General features: G+C 40.1%; 1 protein-coding gene across 1 annotated transcript in view; it reads left to right on the top strand.

Moving 5' to 3' along the window:
* babam2 (BRISC and BRCA1 A complex member 2) overlaps positions 1–5,453 on the top strand; it is an 84,974-nt gene extending 79,521 nt beyond the window's left edge. The window contains exons 9-12 of the mRNA XM_086093918.1: positions 1,029–1,099; positions 1,231–1,313; positions 1,414–1,567; positions 3,259–5,453. Of these exons, the coding sequence (XP_085950044.1) occupies positions 1,029–1,099; positions 1,231–1,313; positions 1,414–1,567; positions 3,259–3,322 (372 nt within the window). The 3' untranslated portion in view covers positions 3,323–5,453. The remainder of the gene's footprint in view (positions 1–1,028; positions 1,100–1,230; positions 1,314–1,413; positions 1,568–3,258) is intronic.
* Positions 5,454–21,125: the final 15,672 nt, after the last annotated feature.

Below are 21,125 nucleotides of genomic sequence, written 5' to 3'. Positions count from 1 at the left end.
TTCTTTGATTTACACGTTGACCGAAATTACCTCTGAACCCAAGAATTTTAGTTTCTATTAACCTTTACTGTCACTTCCAAGAGTAATGTTGTTAATTAACTCATTCACTGCCATTGACGGCTATAGACGTCAAAAATTAATTTGAACTATTTCTATTAGTTTAACATTTGTTTTCACTTTTGTTAACAAGAGTATGAATACATAGCGGAAAAAATATTGTACATTTAGAACAGATATAAAATTTGTGATTATTTGTGAGTTAACTTGTGGAGTCATGCAATTAATTACAATTAAAATTTGTAATCACCTGACGGCCCTAATTTTTAACAATCTTTTATTTTCTATTATCGTGTCAGGTGATTAAAATTTGTAATTGTAATTAATCGCATGACTTCAATGGTTAAGTCATGATTAATTAAAAATGTAATATCTGTTCAAAATTTACAATAAAAAAAAATTCTAGGTTTTTATATTCTTGTTAACAAAAGTGGAAAAAAATTTAACTAATAGAAATAGTTCAAATGAATTTGTACGTCCATAGCAGTCAATGGCAGTGATTAAACTGGTAATAAAAAAATGTCCCACGTTGCTAGGATTATTTGCAAACTATGATGCAAGTCTCTTAACATTTCCTGGGACATCATTACTGTTGAATTTGATCTTCAGTGCAACATGTTCTCATTAAAAATAGGCATTTCGTGGGGTGGCGACTGCCACCCCTTGCCTCCCCCGAGATCCAACAGGAAAAACTTGAATAAGTTTATGCAATTTTGTGTGCGTTTAATTGTAGTGCATTGTTTTTGTATTCAAAAATAGGTTGGGCAATTTGTTATGAGATGGTTCTTTTTAAAATGTTAAAAATAATTACATATTTTAAAAATAATCATATCATATCGTGCATACATATATCCCAAAACCCTTTACCCATTTATTTCAAATGACACATTTTTGACAAATTCGACATAATTACTTGTCTGTAGTGTTGCTGTTTTGCTTTGAAACGTATCTCCCTGTTTTGTTGTGTGAAGGTGCAGTATGTCATCCAAGGCTACCACAAGAGGCGGGAGTACATTGCTGCATTCCTCAGCCACTTTGGAATGTGAGTTAACAAGAGAGGATCACCTCCTCCTCTCAAGGCTTCAGCGACCATTCATTTGTCTCTGCCTCTAATCTTTTACTAGACTCCATGGTGTATATGTAATCAGTGTGTGCACTGTGTGTGTGTTGCAGGGGAGTGGTGGAGTATGATGCCGAGGGATTTACAAAGCTTACACTTCTACTCATGTGGAAAGACTTTTGCTTCCTAGTACATGGTAGGAGCATCACAAAAAACACGGCATACTATTGTGAAGCACACACACAACTCTACCTTATCAATAAATGCCCTCATTGTGTCCTTGCTCTCCTTCGTAGTGGATCTCCCACTGTACTTCCCCAGAGACCAGCCCACCCTCACCTTCCAGTCTGTGTATCACTTCACCAGCAGCGGGCAGCTGTATTCTCAAGTGCAGAAGTCGTACCCTTATAGCCCACGCTGGGACGGCAATGAAATGGCCAAGAGGGCAAAGTAAGGACAAATGTGATTACATGAGTTGTTGGGAGTGAAGGCCTCGTGGAAATTGTTTAGGACAATTGTCACAAGAATATCAAGCTCTATGTTTGCCTTGATGTGTTTTGCATGGCGAAGGCTGGAGTGAAGACCACTCTAAAAACAGTTGGGTCAAAAATAACCCTTTCTTAGGTCAAAAATGGACAGATCCTCTACTTGGGTCAATTTGACCCAATTTTGGCTTAAAATGTGTCGTATTGTATAAAACAACCCAGAAAGTTGGGTCAGATGATCTATTTAGGTCAGTTTGATCCACCTTTGGGTCAAAATTGGGTTATTTTCTAAAAAACAACCCAGAAAGTTTGGTTAGATCCTCTATTTGGTCAATTTGACTCAAATCTGGGTAAAATATTGGGTCATTTTGTATGTATTGACCCAAAATTTTGGGTCAGATACTCTACTTTGTTTAATTTTACCCAATTTTGGCTCATAAATTGGGTCATTTTCTACAACCCAGAAAGTTGGGTCAAATTTATCCAAATTGATGATTGGTTCTTTTTTTCTTTTTTTTTATCCATAATTGGGTTACTTTTGACCCAACTTTTTAGAGTGTACAGAAAGGTTTTCCTTTTAGTTTAAAATGACTTGCTTTAACCTCCAGCATCCCTCACCCAACCCTGGTCAATTGCAGAACCCACGTGTGTTTTTTTGTGGGGGTTTTTGGCAAAGATTTTAATCCATCTGTGTTCTGTCGTACTAGCTAGCTAGTACTAAGCTAACCTGGAAGGGTTCCTATCCGCGCTTCAGCATCCAAGTTTGCAAACTCCCTTCATGCTTGGACGCCGTCAGAAGCCATCAGCAAAACAACAACAAATGCAAAAGATACACTGCCTCGATGGGCTTTATTGACAGATTGCTTAACAGTTGAATTTAATGCTCATCAGCCGACTAAACTTGCAAACATACACTGTCCCATGCCACTCCCACACTGTGTCAATATATCGCATGTGTCAGGTGGAATCCTCGTACCTAAATTTTTGGTCTCCTTTTGGACACACCAGCAATATGTTAACTAACAATAAGTCTGGCATGGCTCAAGTGGTAGAGTGGCTGTCTTCCATGCTGAAGGTTGTTGGATCGTTCCTCATCCCTTGAGTGTTTTGTTGTTTTTTGTATTTTACTCTCTTGCAAGTGTGAAGTTTACTCTATGTAGAGTGGAACCCAATGTAGTATTTTTTTAGAGTAAAATTGACTTTATGAAATTTACTGTGTAAGAACTTCAATATTGCTAAATGGAATGTTTTGTAAAGAGGAATGGTCCAAAATTCCTTTTGGCTATTTTGCAACCGTGGGCTGCAATGACTTGCCTGGTAGAGATTATTGCAACCAAAGGGCCAATTATTAAAGTCGGAAGGTTCACATACTTTTTCCATGCTGCACTGTGACATTTACATGTTGTGATAATTAAAACCATGGAAGAGATCAATTGTAAAGATCAGATCAGATTTTGTGATCAATTTATGCAGGAATTCAGGTCATTCCAAAGGCTTCACAAGTTCTTGCACCTGTAGTTTGTCAATACTCTACAAAAAAAATGTATAACCATTAACCAGTGAGGGTGTCATCTTTGTTTCATTGACGAACAATGTTGCACGTTTTACAAACACTGATCTTACACTATCCCTCCTCTTCCTCCCCCTCTTCTGCAGGGCGTACTTCAAGACTTTCATCCCCCAGTTCCAAGAAGGCGCCTTTGCCAACGGGAAACTCTAGTTCCCTGCAGCTCTATTGACATGCCTGTGGTCCTGTGAATGTGTTGCTACATGCCATTGTGTACCTGTGTGCACTCTGTGTGCACGCGTGAACTGAAAATCCTGCAACATTTCCCACAAATGTAGTAGACACGCTGTGTTAAAAATGTCACCGTTTGCCATGGAAATGCTATGAATGCTAAATATTATTTTCAGCACATCCACCATTAAAATAAATGTCAGTTTTCTACTAATTACAGTGAATTACCTTTTGTAACTCTTCTACATTCTCACTAGAAAAGGCTTCACAGACTATTATGTACATTTCTGTATGTTAACAGGAGAGCTTGAACAAATACGTTTGTGCATTTTAGTACACAAACTGTACATTTTGTCACCATTCTATTAGGGCTAATGCTATGCCTTTTGCATCTGTGACCCAACATAGTAAAGTGAGTCAGAGGTCAAGCTTCTACCCCTTTTCTCAATTTAAAGTAAAATAAACATTGTGAAGTGTTCAAAATACACATTATTTACAAGATACTCAACAAAAAAACAATCACTAGATATCAATGTGGAGAATCCCCAAAGTATAAAGCTGACGGTTCCCTTTTGCTAATTTCGTACTCATTTGATAATTCTACATCACAATGAGTTAATATATGGCCAATAATTCGCAGGATTTTCCATAAACATAATCACCATGAACTCTAGCATTGCAACAGTTACTATGCAAGAGTTCCTGTACCCCAAAATAATGGCCTCTGATTGGCCCCTAGCGTAATCACGGATACACGCCGGCACGGTGTAACAGCCCGGCTAGCCGCCGTGTCTATGTGGCGGCCATGTTGTGCAGGGGTGACTTTCCCATCAATGGCAATGCATGGACATTGAAAACAAGTCATAACTTGCTAATTTCTCAAACGATTTTTTTTAGGTTTACTTTTTTAACAATGTCAAAGCGTGTAATTTCAATATACACCATTTGGGGGGGGTGACAAAAAAGATTTGTACCCGTGGAAGGTTACTCCTTTTCTCTTACAGTAACTACACATTGTTGTACGTATGAAGCATAGTGTACCTGCATCCTTAGACTTCTTCTTTTCTTGCCATCCAGACACAAACATCACGACTTTGACCCTCCTAGCGCAGTGTCAAAACACAAAGTGGGCGTGTCATCTACCTATTCACATCTGTGCTAATGAGTAAAACTGATGTCATGAGTAGCGTAGCGCAATGGTTGATATCATTGTAAAGCTGAAATCATTCTCTTTTTGACGAGCCCAAAACCTCATTTTTGAAGTATGGGTCACTGTGACTCATTTTGCTGTTGCGGGTCACATTTAAATTAAGTTGTCCAAGCCCTGCACATACCGCAGGTAACAACTGGCAGTAGCACTGAGGGATCAGGCTGAACTGGTTCTAGCTGGTCGTAAACAGTAATAGGTATTTGCTGTGAAGGGAATTTTTTGACAGAAAGTGTGAAATGTGATGGCCTGTAAAATCTCACCTCTGTGTGCTCACAATATCTAGCATGTCTTTTTCATTGTGTTATGAACTGCAGCAGTAATTCATGAAAGCAATGTTTTTTGTTTTTTTGGTGTTTGTTATCACTGATTCCAGCTGCAAATATTTTTAAGCAGTGTCCATATGTGCTGTCAGAAGACTGTAAAACTCCACCTCCCCCTTTGGACGTGTCCCAGGAATCCTTCCAGTGATCAATCACAAGTGACACGTCGACTAGAGAGGTAAATACTATTTAATTAGTCATTTTTGTGTACGATTCATGTTCTCGTAGAAATATTGCTCTTCCACTTGTGTAAAGGTATTCCTTAGTGTGTACACTTAAATCCAGCGGCATGAGTGAGGGACTGTTCTTTTCAAGCCCTCAAGTGCATTTGTTTAATAAGGAGCCATGGCGCAGAGGTTATGTGTGTGCGCACGCCACGTGAGGCAGAGTGTGTGCGCGCGCTTGTTTTCGTCATTAAATATGAGGGTCATAGTTAGGGGTCCTTCCTGTCCTTAGGCGCAGCCTTTTGCTATATTTATTGTTGGTAATGCAGCAACTGTCAAGTCTAATTGAGAACTATAGGCTGAATGTTTCTGGGGCATTTAATAGCATCAAGGCTCTTAATAAAATAATTTAAAAAGCACGATTCTTTTTGTCTTTTTTACTGCCCCGCTCCATGTTTTTTGCTCTAACATTTGCTGACCTGCTTACAAAACATTGCTTTTGTCAGCCCAGGGATGAGCCAGAGTCAGCTTTGCCACTGGGAGGGGAGTTCAGAGGGGGGTCAGAAGAATGGGTGCCATCTTAAAAGAGTAGTTCAACTTGACAGTCAACTTTAGACGTAGCACTTAAAAGTTAGCGTCTGATTTGCAATCCTGATGAACGTCTGGCTTGATAAAGTCCACAACCTGAACTTAGAAAAAGTCAATCCAGGGTTTATGTTGGATGAAATATCAGAGGAGTGATTCAGACTTCAACATTTCTAAGACTGACATTGCGCTGAGAGAAGTTTGTTGACCTAGTTTGTTTCGGTGGGGCGGGGGGGGGGGGGGGGGGATGGGGGCATTCTCTCTTAAAGTTCATCACTGAGTTTGACGTTGAACCAAGGTGACATAATCCCTTTAAGTAACTTGTAAACAATCCGCTGCAAAGTGTCTTTAATTATGTCACCTTTGCGCCGCTTAAGTCACATTTACTTAGCCTTCCTTCCTCTAACGCGGATCACCTTTTATACAAACCAACATGGACTCATCCGCTGTAATGATCCTGTGGAGGTGCTGCTCAAGTTACCTTTTGAAGATGCCTCTTAGCCCCTCCTGAACGGCAGTGCAGAGGTCTGCCAGCTAATACTCCACAAATCCACTAATCCAGGCGCCTTTAACAGATCTCAATGGCAGTCGGATAGAATCATTAAAGGCTGGAATAATTAACTTGGGATCTTTGGACGCGGCCTGATTAAATTGATGAGCGCGCACGCCTGTGTGTGTGTGTGTGTGGTCCGCCAGACTTCACGCTTAGCTGGGCCGATAGACGCAATTTGAGGAGCAATGGAGGATGCGATGGGTTTTCCCCTTGAAGGTTGAACGGCGGATTTTGCCCTATTGACAGTCTTCCTCTTCTGTTGTTTGGCTTGAGGAGGAGCAGGCGACACTTGAACTAACCAAAGCTAGAGTTAATTAATGAGCGATGGTGTGCACCCCAGAAGCAGGTGTTCTCATAGCTCAAGGGAGCCGGCGAACATGAACATTAGCATGAGATGAATTTTAAGTGCACTGGTGACAGCGCTCTAAGCAGCTAGCTTGGAGGCAGTGAGGACCTGCCAGCCTGAAGTAGTGACAAGTGTGTGAAACAGGATCACTTAAAGCTCAGGAATGAGTAGCATTCTGTGCAAATCATTGGCTGGTGGCGTCGCTCACCCCCGCTTCACCTCCAAAGTAGGCTTGTAGGGCCCGTTCCATGACACTGTTTGACCCACAATTAGCTCCAAGTGCACATTTTGCTGTAAAGAAAGAAAGAATAACCATGGTTTGCTAATGGTTAGCACCTCGTTAGCAAGTTTCGGTTAATTGAAGATACCGAATTGGTTCGAATTGGTTGTCAAAATACCTGGTGACTAGTTCAGAGTATACCCCGCCCAAGTCTTGACTCACCTATGCCGTGACCCTGATGAGGAAAAGCGCAGTACAAAATGGATGGATAGATCAAAATAATCAATTCCAGGGTGAAAGTATTTACATTTTAAGTGCATTATTAGCAGGGTTGGGAGGGTTAATTTTAAAATGTATTCCGTTACAGTTACAAGTTACCTGCTAAAAATTGTATTTGGTGACGTAATCAAAGTACCATAATATTAAAATAATGTCATTTGATTACTTTGGATTACTTCCCTCCCTCTCTCTCTCTCTCTCTCTCTCTCTCTCTCTCGTCCCCCCTCTCGTTCTCTCGCTCTCTCTCTCTCTCGTTCTCCCCCCTTTCTTTACTCTCCCTCCCTCTCTCTTATTTCCCTCTCGTTCTCCCTCTTTCTCTCTCGCTCTCTCCCGCACTCTCTCTTAGTAAAATGTTACCATTCTTAACTGTCATGCAGTTGTGTGTAACTGCATTTGGGAAAATCACCTTGTAAAAAGACTTAATTCCTAAGTGACGTTTACCGCAGTTAAGGGAGCGTTAGCAATTTTCCCCCCAAAAAATGTGATATCATATTTGTTAAAACTGTCAGTAGAACCTGACAATAGTACATTAATGAAATTAGAGCTCGGACTTGCACGTCACAATTCAACATTAATGAGCAAGTTCTGAATCAACTCAAATGGGTTACTTATTGTACTTTTGCCACAAAAAAAACTGTCATAGTCCATAATGATTAATGGAGTCCACTTATACAGCGCTTTATCTGTGCCATTCGTTGTCTAAAGCGATTTGCATTCACTTACCGGTCGGTACTCCAAAAATCTTTAATGTTGATGCAGCGCTGCATCATCCTACAGAAAGATTTTCCTTTTTAGTTTTAAATGACTTACTTTTACCTCCAGTATCCTTTGCCCTGCCCTGGTCAATGGTAGAACCCAGGGTGTATTTTTTTTTTTTTGTAAAGTTTGAAATTCATCCGTGTTCTGTTGTACATGCTAGCAAGCGCTAAGCTAACCTAGAAGGGTCCCTCTCCGCACTTCAGCATCCAAGTTTGCAAACTCCATTCACTCTAAGATGGTGTCAGAAGTAACAACAAAGGCATTGGTGCACTGCCTAGATGGGTTTTATTTATTGCTCAGCAGGTAAGTTTTATCACCTCTTTATGATTTTAATTGATGTATTGAGCTTTTCAAAGTGTTGTAAATGGCTTACTATTTTTGCGAATGAATTATGTTTTTCTTTTCCTGAAATGGTTTTGGAGATGTGAGGATTCTGGCCAACGCCAGCAATTTAGGGTTATAGTAAGACTCCATTACGAAGAAGTTATGCTACCAATATAGCAGCTGTGGGTAGCATTGGCTTCATTAGAAAGCTAATACTTGTGCTACTATTTTTGTAGGGCTGTCACAAATGACTCTTTTAAGAATCTATTATGCTATCCAGTATTCCATCGATTACTTAGGTAATGGCCCCACCCCTTTAAAAACAACATTAAACCTTGTGCATTAGCATTAGCATGTCGCCAGAAGTGTCCATCAGCAACAAATGTCCATACGAAAACATGGAAAGGGCCAAGAATTGGTCCCAGGCACTGCACATATTTTATTTTACGTTTTATAATTAATGGTTTAGGTTCAAGGCATTTTTTTTGTGTGTTGACCAATTTTTGTTTTTTCCTCACCCCTAGTTCTCTGTGACTATTTATCAACTCTATGCACTTGCAGAATCGCATGCTACCCTGAATGGCCAAAACATGAGACACTGAGAGGAGGTGGTAGTTGAGTCTTGACATGAATTTAAGATAATCCACTACTGATTCTTCAAGAGATGAGAAGGCCCTGGTGAAAATCCACATGACACATGACCCCTAGTTTACAAGACTAGAGCGCTAACTAAAGCAATGCAAGAACACAAGGCATTACATACATTCTTGTAAATGTCTGGATTTTCTAGTGAGCTTTTGGTTCTTCAGGAAGGAACTTACCCTTGTACTGCTTCTAAGTTCCATTTGAGGTCTGCGATTGTCCTCACGGCTTCAGAAAAGGTCCAGAAAAAGCTAAACCCAGTTGTGGAATTAATCCATTTGTTGCATACAGAGCTGAAATCTGTCCCGGTATGCTGACGTCAGTTGGCAGTGGCACCCTGCGATGTTGAGTAACATTCAAGGCTTATTTATTTTTTCACAAAAAAATTGCTGTGGAAGTCTCTGAAGGGATTCAACTGATGAAGAGAAGATATATGAAATAATAAGAGAGGGGAAGTTTGTGAGTGAAAATCCAGAATCACCTTAAGAAGGTTCGATGGTAAGCCGCAGAGAAGGAGGTAATCAGCGGGAAACGGGGAGCGTCCGAAGGGCCTGAATATGTCGACTTCATCTAGATTATTTACTATTTTAGGCCCCCGTCACTGCGTCCAAAGGCCTCCCGTTCAATTCCTCATTTTGATGTTATTTCATGAGAAAAGACAAAGAGGCTGCAATCACAAACTCCAGTGACTGTGGGGTACTTTATTTGTCTGCATGTACAAATTCAGAGTGACATATGGAGAATTGTATTTCCCCCCTCCTCATCTTTTACCCCTCACTGAAGAGAAGCGCGTGTGTGCGTGTGTGTGTGTGTGTGTGTGTGTGAGGAGGGGTGTATTTCTGAGGCTATGTAGCATTTGCCATGCAGCGTAGGGTTGTTGATGTGAGCCATGTTGAGGATGATGGAGCTGAGAGGCTTAACTAATTTTGGAAAGAGAGAGCAGGAGGGGGAGGTGGGGGGAGGATTTGGGGTCCTTTGTTGCTGTCTGTTTGATCTGGGAATTTGAAGAGAGAAAAAATGGCCCAGAGATGTCGTGAAAATGAGAGAATTACTGCTCGGGTCCCTCACTCTTCTTTTTTAATCAAACTGAAGTAGCACAGGAAGTCGAATGCACTCCCAAGTCAAAGCCACCACACACACATGCACAAACACACACTCCATCTTGCTTACAGATAATAAATGGATCGAGCTTAACCCCGATGCTTAATTGCTAATTAGCCCTCATACATGAGAAGTCAGGAGAGTGTAGCTAATAAGCTGGTCTAATTGCGCTTCTCTCATCTACCTTGTACAGAAGGTTTTGCCACTTTGTACTCGATGTGCTCGCCGTCGATGGCTTTTAACAAGATAAAGGCGGATTTTTGTGGAAGCGAGTAGGCCAAGGTGGGCGGGCGGGGTTCTGTCCTCATCTTCCCCTTGAGTGCGATCGCAGGCGCTTGATTCTAAACCTTTCATGGGTTAACTTAAGCACATCCTAAAGGTGTTTTTTTTTTCTTTCTGAAATGCATCGGGCTCGCTGTTTGGTCTCGCTTTTATGTGCTTGAATTTTATAAAGACAAGATTTTGTCTGCTTGGAAATTTAAGCCCGCTACCTTGGGGACTTGAATGAAAATGAAGAAACTAGACAATAATCAATCCTCAAGAGCAATAAAAACAACAAGAGTCAAATTTTGGATTGATTTGTTAAGACTATCGTGGTATACCGTAGTTGAACACAAAACGATTGCAATGTTTCTTTTTCCTGAAGGGAAATTAAATAAAAAGTTCTGTTTGTCATGCCTTAAATAACATCTTATGATACTTAAATGTAATGATAGTGTACAACAAATTAACTCATTCACTGCCATTGACGGTGATAAACTTAAAAAATAATTTGAACTATTTCTATAAGTTTAAAAAAAAAAATCCACTTTTATTAACAAGAGTATGAAAATGTACATTTAGAACAGATATAAAATTTGTGATTAATTGTGAGTTAAGTAGTGAAGTCATGCGATTAATTACAATTACAAATTTTAATTGCCTGATGTAAGATGATTATATTTTCAAAAATTAGGGGCGTCAGGCGATTAAAAATTTTACTAGTAATTAATCGCATGACTTCAAACGATTAATCACAAATTTTATATCTGTTCTAAATGTACAATAAAAAAATCTAGGTGTTCATACTCTTGTTAATAAAAGTCGATTTTTTTTTTTTTAACTAATGATTTTTTGACGTCTATAACCGTCAATGGCAGTTAATGAGTTAAAAGCAAAGCAACCCTCCCTAACCCACTCAAGACTTTATGCGGTGCACTTTTCAATATGAAAAGAAGACAAAATCACTATTTTTTGTTTACATATGATCGTCAAGGTAACCATATTGTCAGGGATGGCCTGGGGAACAAAATGTTGAAAATTTGTCAACTATACGTTGTTCGTTAAGGGGGAAGGAAGTGAAAATTGGTTGATTTAAGTTTTTTTTTCTTTATCTCAAACTATATTTTGATTCATTGTAAATAATAAAAGCTTGTTAGTAAGATTATCAATTTTACATACATTTTATTTGCTGTGTAAAGTTCTTTAGTTTATTCAATAATTAGTTAAAAACATGTAATTACATTATTTAAATTAAAAAAATAGCATTAAAATATTTAACATCTAAATGTGTTAAAATATTGTACATATAAATACAAGCTTGAGTTGTTGAGTCTCTTCTCCTGTAGCGTTTTCTCACTCCCACCGAGCAGTCCTCTTGCCCGCCCACAACGCCGACACCCCGTCCTCCCGCTACCTGAGGAGCTGTCAGTCTGGATCGAGCTGCTGTCGGTTCAGCCTGTCAGACTGAGGGACGTGTTCTGATCGGCCGCGGACACTGATAGACCTGTCAGGTGAGATGACAGCCACAAGTGGAGACGCGCAGCGACAGGTACATATAATGTGACAAGACTCCTCCAGCCCTCCACCAACACGGCTCCCTCCTCGTCTCCCTCCGAATAATAAATGTCCGTGCGTTGGAAGTTAGGACGGGAGTGTTTGCTGATGAGTTGAGGGAAACTTTTGATTTGAGCACATGTGATGAGGCCACGAGACTCTGGCGTCAGTTTGGCATCCACTTTCTAAAACCCTGACAACAGGACGCAACCAACATAAAACAGCATCTAGCTAGAAGTCTTTAGCAGGCAGCATCGTCATAAGATGGAAAATAGAGGATTAAGCCGAGCCTTATTGAGTGTTTCTTCTCAACAAAATTTCCTTGTGACAAGAAAAAGACCATTAAGACTTTTTTCCACCGCAAGCTACTTTTAGAAAAGCAAAACAGCAGCGAGCTACTCATGTTTCACAACATTTATTTGATAGCCAAATTGTTGTTATTGCCTTCAAACACAACAACAAATCAACAGTGGTCGTAAAATGCATACATTGGCATATATAAAAATAGATATAAATACAGTATACTGTATGTACCAAAATTATGCTGAATATGCATGCGCACCATCTCAAAACCATTGCCTATTAAATAGACGCTCATTCCTGGTTGGCTGCTTCCTCAACCCACGGAGGCAAGCTACCAGTGGTGCAATAGGTCACAAAAGTCACGGTTCGGATCACGGATTTAAGTCATGGTTCGGATCATTTTTCGGATCAGCAAACAAAACAAAAAAATGACAAATAGTACTTTGTCTAAAACGCTTTTGCCCATTAAAAAAGATAAAAAATCAACCCAAAATGTCTAATATGGCTGTTTAGGATTTAAGAACACAATCAAGTGCAATAAGATGCAGATACAATCATTTTTTATACATGGTCCATGTGTAAAATAACAAGGTATTAATGGCTTAGCTGTGTTCCAAAAATCTAAACGGGTATGTTTGACATTTTGAGTTTTTTGAGATTTTTTTTTTTTTTTAAGGGGCGAAAGCCAATGTTCTATTTATCTTTTTTATATATATATTTTGAATAATCAAAATACCTCAACGTGCAATTTAAGGCACATTCCCTTCCTTTAAACGTGGAGAGTAAATTACAAAGTAGCCCTGGTCCAGAATATCGAAAAAGAATTCAAATAAGCCAGGTACCAGCTGTCAAACTCATTTACTGTTTACCAGCAAGGCACTCGTTGCTAATGTTAAGAGCTAGCTGCTCGCCACTAACATTGGAGATTTGTGCTGTACCATACAATGACAAATAACTAGCGGTTTCTTAGCGTTCAGAAATTAGCGATTGAATATGAGTTTGGGATAGCGTTGTGTTAATGTTGATCGCAACAATGTAAAGGCAATAAAAAACTACGATAAAGAAATCCGAAACATTGTAAAAGGAAGTCAAGTTAGCCATCACGCCACGATGCGGGCCAACTTTAAAGTAAAAGTCTACTAAGGCTATTTGCACTGCCGTCAATGTATTATTTGGAACACTTTATTTTGACATTAGCCTTAGCGTAGGCGGCGTGTTACGTTGCATATGTTTCCAGCTTCCTTGGCATGTCTGAATGACAATGTCATGTTTTTACAGATTCAAAATCTGTCCGTGAGCTACCAGTTGAGCTACCGGTTGGAGAAGCCTGCTCTGGACAAACATTTAGCGATTGCTTGTGAACCTTGAACAGCACTAGTACACGCGACGAAAAGCTATGTTTCATTCTCACTCAGATCTGAAAACTCACATTCAGCATTCGGTTTTAATGGGCAGTTACCACCTATTTGTGCACAACCCTAATATATATGCATAGACATGTTATAGAGCAATCTAGTAAAGGAAGTACACTGGAATCTGCAAAGTAATACAACCACCATTTCCTTGTTTCGGTTCAGTCTTTGGCTTTGTTCACTTTTCAAAATGCGCGTTCGGCGCCTACCTCCGCCTTGATCACACGTAAAATCTTGTTTTCTGAGATTGTTGTGCAATAATTAAGCAGGAACGGTGTTTATTTTCAAAAGATAGCTGACTCATGAGAGCCAAGCACTCTGAAAGCAAATGTCAAACCAGTCCTTAACTCGTCTCCAGTAACAATTGGTCTTTGTCTGGAACATGCTGAACAAAAACATCCTGTAAATATAACACATTTGTTTTTGCTTCCATTTTTCATCAGCCAAACTCAAAGATCTTTAGACTTTTTTTTTTATGGTAGAATAGTCCTAAATTATTTGGTTATGAGAACGAATGTTGCAGCAGCCGTCGGGTGGCTGCGTTCGGAAGATGTTGGATGCTTGATGTGGAGGTTCTGGGCTGTGTGATCTGCCGTTTAGATGTACTGGCAGATTCTCCGAAACGCCTTCGGAGACAACTTATAGTAGTAATTCACTGTGATGGACGTTCCTACAGCAGATATACCAAGTGGTTCCCAGAGGTCAAAGTTCGTCACCTCTCTATCTAAAATAGGTTCTTCAAAGCCAGTCAGTGAGGTGAAAGGTCAGATATGTGGCTCCATGTTCATTGTCAGGCCCTCTCTTTGAGCAGATGTTCAGGCATTGAGGGATTTTTGCTCTTTTCAAAGTAAAAACCTAATTATTGAAGTAGAAGATGGGCAAGATAGTGTGTAGTTTCCCAAAAAAATGATTGGAACACTGAGGCCATTTACTTTGTCTTCAGACAAAATCCAAATTTGAAACTCATGAGTTTCAAATTTGGAAGGTTTAGACCCTCAAAAACAGCATCATTTGTCTTTGCAAACAGCATGCAGAGAAATTACAAGCTGTTACTAACTCTTCCTTGTAAACACCTTTGGATAAAACTCCCATTTCAAAGACGATTGGCTAAATTCTGTGGGAGGAGTTTGTTCAAATATGAACTCCATACAAGGCCCAAAATGGCATCCAATTCCAAAATAAATTCCAACCGTCGGACTGAGTGAACGTGAACCCTTATATGTAGTTTTATCAATTCACAAAGTGTATCTGCAACTACAGGCCGAGCATTTTATATGAAAGTGTTTTTAAGTCATTTTCCAAAAGAAAACATCCAGACATGCCTCTGACAAATGAGTTCATGTTTGCTCTGCTGCATCTTGGCAGAGCCTACAAATGAGGAGAGAGGCATCTGGGGATTCATAATAATTGGAAAATAAAAGAAAAAGGTTTCAACTCACTTTTGTCATGGCTCTTTAATGGTATCAATTGGACAGTAATCTTTACCACAAAAAAAAGAGGTAATATAAGCAGCCATAGAGATGGTAGTTAGTGTGTGTGTGTGTGTGTGTGTGTTCAGTCAGCATGCTGCTGTGCACATCTTCGCCGCACGACTTGAATGCAGCTGAGAAGAGTTGATCTCTACCTGCTTCTGTGAGTTGCTGGGTCATGTCCTCGAGGAGGGTGGGGAGAAATATAAACAACAGGCTTCTTGTGGCAAATGAAAAAAAAGCAAAGGGTGAGTTGAGGGGGGTTGTGGGGGTCATGTGGAGGGCCGATGATGGTGGTGGTAGTGGGTGGGGGTGGGGACATGGGGGACGGCTCGTGCCAAGTGACACAAACCCCCTTTGGCAGCCTAATTAAATTTTCCACTTTTCCACACTCACATTAAGCCTCCATCGAGCTGGAAGGAATGGACGCAATGAAGGAGGCGACCCCGTGAAGAAGATCAACCGCCTTTTGCCTCCCCTTTCCCTGACGCTTTATTTTTCATGAATTATTGCGACGCAACGCTAAATCCTCCAACTACTCAAATATTTGCTATATCTCAAACCTCTAATTAATTCATTAGTGGTAAGATGCCGGCTCATAAAGGAAGGCTGTTTGGAGTCTGTCTGCTTTGCATGTAACACGTTAAGATTTCTGCTACATGGTTATGTGACAATTTCGATTTTTGCACTCAGTGGTACAAACAGTTAGGTATTGTCGCGGTCCTGTGAAAAATACTTATGTCCATTTTTGTCATTGTTGACATTTTTTTTTACATTAATGGGATTAAACTGAATACAAACATCCCAAAAACAAAAAACAAAAAAAATGGACGTAAGGGTTTTTCACAGGACAGCAACAATATGCATCACTGTAGTATAAAGTGAATGGTGTCCAATTTTGGCATTTGTTTGAAAAATGACATTTCCCCCAAAAAAACAATGACAGATCATTTTAAAGACCTACTGTACATACCCCAATATAACATTTCTCCTCGAAATTAGATGAAATGAATAGAAATTTTCAATTCTAATTTCTACTTTCTAGTTCCTGATTGTAAAATGAGGACCAGCCATCGTCGTGGGTACTGATCACATGAAATAAGGCTGGGAATCGGCCCAATACCTTGTATCTTTATTTGCCCATCCCTAGTTGTTAACATGTAAACAGTGATGTCTGACGTGAATGAAATGACCGATGAATTTTACGTTGGTGGAGTATGAGTTCAGCGCCAAACTCCACCCATTTTTATCCATCTCAGGGGGCGGCCATTTTGTCACTTGCTGTAGAATGAAAATGGCATCACAGCTGCTCAGGGCTCCAGTAACCACCAATCACAGTTCATCTCTTTTCTGAGTCTGGTCATGTGACGTTCGCAAGCCTGAGCTGTACACTTCTTGTAAAGAAATTTTTGCACGTGACTTCCCCTTTAAATCTATGCTTTGTGACTGTTCATGATTTAACTTAATCATTTCAAAATCAAAGTTGATTATTATATTTATTTTGTTTACATTTTACGGTGGTCTGGTTAAAAGTTGAACCTGCAGAGAGCAGCTGACTTGAATGGAGGAGAACTCAAGCAAAAGCAATTAACATTCCAAGCTGCAAGGCCCTCAGAACAACATTGCTCCTAAATGACATTTAGCAGCTTGTTGACGATGTGAGCTGAATTTGTCTATTGTGTGTGCACCGTGGCTGCGTCATTGTCAAATGTTGTTCCACTTATTGTTGTGAGCCAAACACGAGGAAAACAAAACCGAGAAAGTGGCCATGTACAGAATTCAAGCTCATTCCGCTCAGGAAGCTGGCATCGCTTTTCTCTACATCGTGTGTAATATTGTTGTTGCCAAGAAAGAACATTCAGCTTGTTTACTTTAACGTTGCAGGTGTTGATGCTGACCGCCCGTCGTGTGCTCAGAAGTGCCCCAATCTACCAACGGCCTTTTATTTGTTGATTTCTTCCACATTCTCCAACATTTCCTCTTTCTCTCTCCGCGCAAATTCTCCATTCTTCTTTGTCTTGGGGCGCACGTGTTCATGTGACACACTTCCTGCCATTGTTCCACCAGCTGATCCCTTTTTTTCTTGTGAATTCACTCAAGAGAGACTGCAAAGGTGCTGCGTGTTCAGCACAGGTAATTGGATGTTGTTTTTTTAACTGCTCCTTTGCGGCCATTTGGTTTAAAAGAGCTGTTCGATTATAAATTCCAGCAATATAGCAGCTTTCTCCTTTTTTTATCTCAAGGGACGAGAGGCCTGTTTGCCCTGCTGAATATTGTCGAACTACTGCAAGCTTCGGTTGAGGTTGCGCCTCAGATGAGGTCATTAGGTTTATTTTCCAACTGCGGCAGCCCATGAGCAAAGACACATTTTGTTGCCACATGATGACCCTTAATAAGATGTTTCTACTCTTAACCTCCCAGCTCACAACAACTCCAGGCCTGCCCGTTGCTTATTATGCTTTTTATGTTGCATTTACGTCGTGTTCCCGTCGGCCCCGTTTGCCTGAAACGAACAGGATTTGGCCTGTTCTAGTGTTGCTTCTCACGATCTATCACGGTATAGTGACAGGCAGTGAGGTTGGAGAAGTGCTCTCTACCTTTTGTCCCACGGTTGACCAAGAATGCCACAACATTAACACCTGAATCCACTTGAATGGGTTACTAATGACACTTTTGCTGAAAAACATGGCATAGACAAAAAAAATTGCATTTTTGCCACTTGCTGTCGCGTGAAAATGACATCACTGTTGCTCAGGTCTCATGTCACAACCAATCACAGCGCAGCTTCAGAAAACAGGTGAGCTGTGATTGGTTGTTGCCCGAGCCCTGAGCAACTGTGATGTCATCTCACTGATCTATATATATATATGCCTGGATAGCCGATAGGCCAAGACTTTTGAGGTCGCCAGGCCGCCATATTGCTCCTCCCAAGAAACGTTTCTCGGCATACGATCCTATACATTTACAGTATCAAAATTGTAGAAACAGCATGATTTATGGTGTTTTATATTTGTTTGGACTTCAGACATTTTACAACTTGCCTTAAATACATGTACAAATTATATGCTTAATGATATTTAGTACAGGAGGAAAACTTAACAAATTATAACTGAAATTCAACAAAAGATGCCTCTGCCAAATCCAATATTGGGGTCGAAGGAACTGAGCGATAAAAGAAAAAGGGGATCTTCAAAGCAGCACATACCGTCCACTTGTTATTTATAAAAAAAAAAAAAATTAAAATAAAAAAGTTTTACTTGCTAAAAAATAGGGATCACCCAGGCATAAACACCCCCACCTCGCCTCCGGCCTTATACTAACAGCCTACGAGCTGTGTGTGTCTCATCTATACGCATATCGTATCGTTTATACAGCAATCTGCTCGCGAGGTGGGAGTCACAAAATGGCTGTCCTGTGACTTTTAGTTAACAAAAACTAATGGGAAAAAACAAAAAAGTAACAGAACCACCCTGAAAAGTAATTAAAACTATCTAAATTAAAATAAAAAAATTAAATAAAGACTAACTAAAACGAAAATTCCCAAACTATAATAGCCCTGCATCCGCGTCGTACTACAAGTTAATGCTAAGCTAACTAGCTAGCTAAGGATGGTTCGTCTCTCTTGTCCAGTGTCCAAGTTTGCAAACTCATTTGTGCTAACGTCGTCAGAGGCCCAAAGGCGTTTACACACTACCTTGATAGACTTTATTGACTGATTGCTTAACAGTTTAGCCAGCTAATGAACATTATATTAAACATTCCCATACATGTACTAAAACTTTCAGGTGTGAAAGAGTGCACGTAACACGACTGTGCCCTTCCCACACACGCGTTGCCACGCAAACATGCCTGTGACCGAGTACACAACACAACAATATCATTCATTCTCACTCAAATTTTTGTTAAACAGCACACAATTCTCACATAGTGTGTATTTTGTATTCTGTTCTCAGTCTCACACACTTCTCCACAGAAGAGGAAATGCATATTTGCTTCAGGCCTTTATTTTTGTTACACCTGGTCCAAGTTAAATATTGTTCATTTAAACAACATGTTCAGCCAAACCAGAATTTTGTCAAAGGGAAGTCAGCTAGCTTGATGCTAACATATAATGCCAAACACAATTAGCATAGACGTTACAGTAGTTATAAGCCTTCACACACGTCACAACAACACATTCAGACTACAACAATATTCACAAGAAAGATATTTTCTCTGCTCTGTGGGTACGATTACTATTTACTGGAGCTGAGTTAGGGACATATTAGGAATCTCTTCCAGTAGACTTGAGTGTTGCCCAATATGTTTCTGGGTGAAAACAAAATACCTACAAAACAAACAAAAACAATTGCTTAAATATATGCACTATAGCAGTGGTGCGAATAATTCACATTTCTAGTTCTAAAAAAAAATTATTACTAAATGTGGTTTATGTGGCAGAAAAGTGTCATGTATTCTTTTAATATGCTGTCTAGACATGCTGATATTGACATAAGATGTCGTCACGTGGCTGCTTTGTCTCACGCACACCTGAATGTGATTAGCCTTGTTGCATATTCTCCTGCTCTCCACAATCCCGCACTCTGGAGGTCAGGCAGGATCAAATGATCTCCCCCACGTTGTTGTGTTTGACTGCTTTACATGCGTTGCCATGGCAACTAGTCACACGTCGCAAAAAGATGGTTATTTAATTCACAGGAGCAGTCTGCCAGTCTGGCGCGCAGCCGCCGTTTAAAGTGATCTTCCCGCAGTGGGCATCCCGACCTAAGTGCTCTTTAGGATTCTATTAAAAGGTCTAACTTGCACACGAGCGGGGAATGGCATATTGCTGCCACACACACACAAAGGTACTTTTCACATCACTACGAGAAAACGTTATTGCTTTTTCACATCATAATGTACTGTATTGACTGTTAATAGGCCACAAGGACAACAACAAATCCAAGTGTCAGTCACCCTGAGTGTTCTTTTAACCCACTCACTACTCCCGAGTCAGCACTTTGGTGCCTATGTGCATACTGCTGCCAGCACCTGAGCTGACAGATTAGCCACACTGATCATGTCGAGCTAATATCCAGGTTAGCAAGAGTATTACATCATCATCATCATTATTATTATTAATATTATTATTAAATTCAACTGCAGTTTGAAGAAGTGTTTTCCAGTATTTAGACAGGAACTTTTTACAGGCAAATGCAACAAGGTGCTTTATGGGATGTGTTATTGTTAACCTGTTTTTAATCCTGTTGTCAGACGGGTCCTTGAAGGCATCATGAGGTCAGTCAGGGCCAGGTAAGCCTCTTGTTTGCAGCTTGTGTGGCGAAAGCACACGGTGGGAGAAGATGTTCTCTTTGGAGATGATTCCTTATGATGTGTGATGCGGGGAGATACTCTACAAACACATCCCATACACTTTCTGACCTGACCTAGTAATCAGCTGTCTTGATACCTTAGAATTCCCCTTACTTCATTTTAGTTTGTTTTTTGTTTACCCTAAAAACACACATGACTGTTGTTAAGGACACAACATTTGGAGATGATGTCATCATGTCAATTTGTGACATGTTGTTTCCTTCAAAATAACTCAAAATGCAGCTTAATTTACACCATCTGAACCAAATAAATGTGTCTGGGTCTCATCAGACCACAGGACATGATTCCTGTAATCCACGTCCTTTCTTGTGTATCATCTTTAGAAGATGTTTCTTTCTGATAACCATGCAGACTGATTTGATGCCGTGTGCCAACATTTTTCACTTCGGGGTGTAGTCACTTTTGTTGCCAGAGGTTTAACGTCTGTATTTACAGTTATTTTGCGGGAATAATAAATTTACACTGTTATGTGGGCTGTACGCTGACTGTTTTTCAGTGTGTGAAAGTGTCATTTCTTCAGTGTTATCCCATGAAAAAGTAGAATGAGATATCTGCAGAAATGTGAGAGGTGTAGTCTACTTATGAGGGAAGTACTTAACGGTATATTTTTTTTTATTATTCATTGACCGGTGTGGTGGTTCTGACTGATTCCAATGAACACCGAGCAACAAGTAGGTCTTGTGAACATGTGCCATAACAAGGAAAAATGAATCAGAGGAATTCTGCTGATGCTGAGAAAATTGTATTTCAAACTGACTCACACATGATTTATGGATGATGATTTATTCATTGTCACTGATGGTAGAGTGGTTCACTCACTTGACTTCCATGCAGTTTCCACTCTGTGACAGTGTGACTAGGACTGTGAATGGTCGTTGAGTGGCGACCAGTCGAGGGTGTCATCTGCTTT

This window comes from Leptonotus elevatus, chromosome 14 (assembly GCF_054856555.1).
Source record: "Leptonotus elevatus isolate MCC_2025b chromosome 14, RoL_Lele_1.0, whole genome shotgun sequence".
Taxonomy (NCBI): domain Eukaryota; kingdom Metazoa; phylum Chordata; class Actinopteri; order Syngnathiformes; family Syngnathidae; genus Leptonotus; species Leptonotus elevatus.
Note: the sequence above shows the minus strand (reverse complement) of the source record. Positions and strands in the feature narration are given on the sequence as shown.